A 5,292-nucleotide genomic window follows, 5' to 3' on the forward strand; every position below is an offset into this window, starting at 1 on the left:
AAAATTTAGTATAAACTTTGACCTATCTTCATTTAATTTTTTTTTTAAGATTTTATTATGGTTTCTTTTGGTCATAGTGGAAGGGAAGGAGAAAGAGAGAAACATCAACCTGCTTCTTGCACACGCCCCCCACCCAGGCATATGCTCTGAACAAGAATCAAACCACCAATAACTCAGTTTACACTCTGAAAGTCAACCACTGCGCAACCAGCCTGGGCTCACCCCTTTACACATCCCGAGTGGCTACTTTCATCCAACATGGCCCAAACTGAATGATATACAGATGCTTCTTAACAAATTGTGGATGAGGGAAACTCTCTCAGGAGTTGAAAACCTGTATGTAATTTTGAGTCCCCCAAAATGTAATGGTTGACTGTTGATCAGAAATCTGATGGATACCATAATTGATTCCCATATATATTGTGTATATTATATATATCTTATACTACATTTCTCCAATAAAGCCAGAGAAATGATTATTGAGAAAATCATAATACAGTACTAATTTTTAAAAATCCATGTATAAGCAACCCCCTGCAGTTCAACCCCATGTTATTGAAGAGTCAACTGCATTTACTATCTGGCCTTGGACAGAAGATGTTTGCAACCCTTGCTCTATGTAATGTGTTCGATATATAACAGACCAATATGATCGGCAAACCATGAGAACCAAGATGAAACATGATGGCTCAAAAAGGCTAACTTGTCCTCTTTTCCCAAGACACTAAAACCCATGGTCACTCCTACTTTACTTCATCAAGAAGCCTAGGCCATGACAGGGGTTTAACAAGCAATTTTGAAAACAGGGAGATTGCTTTGCAAGGGAATAATGCTCAACACTGAGTGAGTAGAATGATGGCCCAGGAATCCCCCTCTTCTGCTCTGAAGGTGGTCGGGTGTTTGGTGGGCACTTACGATCTTTATCAAACTTGGGTAATGTTGCTCCAGTAGCAGCCAGTTCTGGATCAACGGTTTCCAGGAATATTGTCCAAGGGTTTTCATTATCACTGAGTTCAATCATCTAGTTCCAAAAGAGACGTCAATTTTAGAAAATTTGCATGGTGAACTAACGAGTAAAAATCTACACTCTTATACTGAAGAACACCTATCTAACTAAACAAAAAGGAACACGGGCTGCCATGTCAACAGCAGAGTACACTGCATGTACCGCTGTCAATAACACTTACCGTTTTATTGCCATCTGCCTCATTATCTAACATTGCTGGTCGTTTGGTTCCATTACTCCTGGCTTGCATTGGCCATAATCGAATCTGATCTTGTGGAAATCCCTGGAGGGGGGGTTTAAATTTAATTAAAACAAAACTATTTTTTAATCCTGTTTTGTAGTAGTCATCCTGTAATTACACAAAAAAAAATATTATTACACTTATGACTGCTGATTAGGCAACAGTGAACTGACTTCAGAATCTGAAGACTCAAGTGCCCGTTTTATTTTTAAAAAAGTGGAGGGGGGAGCAGTTACTAAAGAGAAGACTCACACTGAACTTCCTTCACTGCATATTCAGTTGAACGTTAGGGGACAGGGCAGACACAGGCACAACTGAGAAAGGAATGAGCTCCAAATGCTTACCTCACTTTCAGGCAGTGACTAAACACAACACCTACCCCAAAAGGTACCGTCTTGTCCAGTTATAAAGAACAAGGGAGGAAATTGGAAATCAAATGCAACCATCAGCAGAGACACTGGCACTCACCATGGTCTGGGAGAGGTTCTGGACAAATTCAGCAAGTGAAGAATTTTTCAATACTTTGAACACAGTATATTTCACTTTTTCTTCATCATACATATCATTGCCTTGGTGGCCACAAAACTGGTCCTCTGTGACTATCTGAAAACATGCACAAATACAGAACAATTGACATTCAAAATAAAAAATAACACAGCAATCATCAAGAGAAAGTTAAAATAGTAAAATGCTAGAAACAGCTAGTCTTGCTTCCAGGAACCTTCTTCATAAGACCCAAGGAGAAAAGTTTCAAAACAACTACCTAAATCAAGCTATATATTTAAAGAAGACAAAAACCTCCACATTCATGCAACCACTCTTAACCCATTTATAAGCATTAGCTAGAAATCCATCTGTGTGCTGATCACCAAATACTATAAAGATAGGATGCACGAGGTGCCTTTTCCCTGGTTCTAACTTGTTAAAACGATGCTTCTTTGTTTCCTAATATCTCAACAGAGTCATGAACCAAGACCATCCGGAAATTCACCACCCTGTTGGAGTTCTCCTGCCTTCTCCATCTGGATGTCAGGCTTTTCCACAGCCTGGTGTGCCACCTGCACACACCCCATTGGGACTGTGCTCCGCCTCTGCATGCTAACTCTTCCTTCTCATGCACCCTTTCATTGAGGCCTTCGCCCCTCTAAACCCCTCTGTACTTTTGGTAAATGCTCTCCTGTGGTGGCCTGAGTATTTCTCACATCTCAGTCCTTACCCTGAACTGAAGTGTATATTCCAAGTGGTCAGGAAACTGGCCTGTGCAGTCACTCAGTTAAAAATGCTCAAGGGGCTGCCCAGAGCAATCCCTGATCCCTCAGCAATAAGGCTATACTCGTGCTAGCACCCGAAGCAGTGTGGCTCACAGCGGGGCTCCCTGTAGCCTCAACCACCACAGGGTCGCAGGAGACTGAGGCTGACCTGCACTTGCATGTACAGATGGGCTTCCTGCCGCTCCTTTCGCTTCTGGGCCTCGATCCTTTTCTCTTCTTGTAATCGTTCCACCAGCTGCTGAGGAATATCATGGTCGGTGACAGCTTGTAACACCTCACCTGCAGGACAAATGCACCTTTGTTCACTTCTGGTAGGTTCTACTTTCCCCTTCTTAAAAGCCTCCAATTTTACATCCTCATTACTATAGCAATTTAGTAAAGTGAAATTACTTAGTGCCATGAGTCCACACCGCAGCCCACGAGCCCAACCCATCCTGCTTCTAGATGGTGTAACTAAGGCAATATAAGAAGAAAATGTGTTGCATAGGAGACACACCTTAGGTCCACTGTAATGTGGCCTAAAATGATACAACAGTGATTCATGGTACAACTACAGAGCTCACAACAGTGTGGAACACAACAGACACCCCTACTCACTCAGCTTGGATTCCCTGATATAAACCAACATGTACGCGTTGGTGCAGTGCCGCACAGAGAGGTCGTCATCATGGCCCCCGTAATTGTGCTCGATTGCTTCTTCTTTCGTACACCTGGACACCACATCGTCGTCAAATTTACACCACTGGACAGGGGACAACGAGACATCATTGAGAGAAAGGGCTTGGAAAAGCACACAAACTCTCAGGCAGAGTTTTCCTGGAACAGATTGTCTAGTGCGGTCATGCACCAGACTCTGTTTCAGGCATCCCTCTGAGAAAACTCAATAGTCCCTCTGCCATCCTCCGTCCCTGTTCTGGGGAACTGCTCATATTCAACCACTGGCCATTTCTACAGTCTACTCAGCCTGTTTGATACTTAAGATTCAATCTACGGATACTACAACCTTTTACCAAATCAAAAAAGCAATACGGAAGGCACATAACTCAGCTAGAAAAGTTCAAATGTTTCTGGTGTGATTAATACAATTAAATGGGACAGTTTATTCCATCTTATGACATATTATCACAGCAAGTAAGGGCCTGACTTTAAAAAGGAGTCAGAACTCATATGTAGTTATTCTTTAATCTCTTCCCTATGGATTGAGACATTTTGGAACTCAACCTCACAGTAAAAGTTTCATGCAAGTCTGCTGCTGCAGGGGTTCTCTTAGCAAGAGCTAGGCAGGCTCCATCTTTGCTGTGCTCCTCAATGGCCCTATGCTCCCGGACACAGGCCCAGAGAACCTCATCTGCCCCCTTGGTGAATACTGTGGTGAGACCCACATAAAACAGGAAGAGATGGAGCATTACCATGTGGACAAGGGCCCATGTAGACTATCACTCAACTGATGCTGCCTACCCTGACCCAGCCACAGATTATTACTCTGCTATTTCTAAGTGGAAAATAAGTGCCTCATATTAGATGTGAAGGGATTCTGTGGGGCCCAACATTCCATACCAACAGAGAGATACAGAAAGTATAATCACTAAATTATCGTTCACCTTTAAAGTCTTAGCAATTAATGCATACAGGAACATACAGGCAAATCAGAGGCTAGCAAGTAATCCTGTGCTAACTAGGCCTTTACCCAGATACAGGAAAATGCTGAGGCTGAGCATCTCTGTAAATCCCCTAGTTGGGAGCATCACATCCTAGTCCACCCCCTGCCCAGCACTTACTTTGCCATCCCCTTTGGGGTTTAGATAAACCACATAATGTCCACCATGATTATCTCCACTGTGAACAAGGACGGCATGAAGAATATAATTTGCAGGGTCCTTCGGATCTGTTTTTTGCAAAAATTCATCAAGCGGTAACTGTTCGGGAAACTCAAACCTATTTTAAAAAAAAAACATGTTAAAAAAAATCCAGGTTCCACTTACACATGAAATATTTCATCTTTAGGCTTTCTTTGTTCCTAGACTTTCTAATTTACTGGTTCACCACTACCTGGAAAGGGAAGAATGCATCTGACTTGGGAGGCCAGATGAACTATGTCTGAGGCAGCTCCTATTGGTTACCATAAATTATGTTTTTATGCCAATACAAAATTTGAAGCTAGATAGCAGAATAATGCTTATAAAGCACTGAGATACTGAATAGAATTTTAAATTCAAGGCTACAACACAACAATCTGGAGAGAAATGTACACTGTGACTTTTCTGGGATGTAAATAATTCCAAGTGTGTGTTAATGGATGATTCTGATAGTGCACAACTGAGACCACTAAGGATGTTCTGCATGTTTAAGAAATGTGGAAAAATCAAATAGGAGAAGGAACACATGTAAAAAAGAACTCCTACCCTGTGATTTCTACAGATTTCCTGGGCTACATTATTTTTAAATGACTGGCTCCACACACATTTTAATGACATGGTAATGTGTGTGTATGTGTGTGTGTGTGTGTATTTATAAAAACTAAACAAAGCACTAAGATTAACCCACTAAAAATTCACGTGATGACTAAATCTCAACTTCCACACCCCACTCTAGATTACCTATCATTGATCTTGATATTTTGGTCCGTTTGAGGGTCATACATAAATCTCATCAGCTGTAGATGTAACACTGGTGGCAATGTTAGGAATTTCACACCTTTCTCTGCTTCCTGCATATTGAAAAAGAAATGCAAATTTAGTTCACCACCACTTCTTTCTTGAAGCAATGAAAGCAAC

The 5,292-nt window shown here is 41.6% G+C and overlaps 1 protein-coding gene across 1 annotated transcript; it reads right to left on the reverse strand.

Annotated features, from left to right (window-relative positions):
• Window positions 1-733: 733 nt before the first annotated feature.
• LOC119050597 (ubiquitin carboxyl-terminal hydrolase 7-like) lies at window positions 734-5,225 on the reverse strand (the record flags this gene model as incomplete). Its single annotated transcript, XM_053662673.1, has 7 exons — window positions 734-1,021; window positions 1,188-1,355; window positions 1,716-1,850; window positions 2,667-2,797; window positions 3,116-3,260; window positions 4,297-4,453; window positions 5,116-5,225. Coding segments are annotated over 7 exons (1,119 nt in total), but the record flags the coding sequence as incomplete, so codon positions are not given.
• Between the last annotated feature and the right edge of the window lie 67 nt (window positions 5,226-5,292).

This window comes from Artibeus jamaicensis, unplaced genomic scaffold, assembly GCF_021234435.1.
Source record: "Artibeus jamaicensis isolate MK-2021 breed Jamaican fruit bat unplaced genomic scaffold, CSHL_Jam_final contig_2676, whole genome shotgun sequence".
Lineage (NCBI taxonomy): Eukaryota > Metazoa > Chordata > Mammalia > Chiroptera > Phyllostomidae > Artibeus > Artibeus jamaicensis.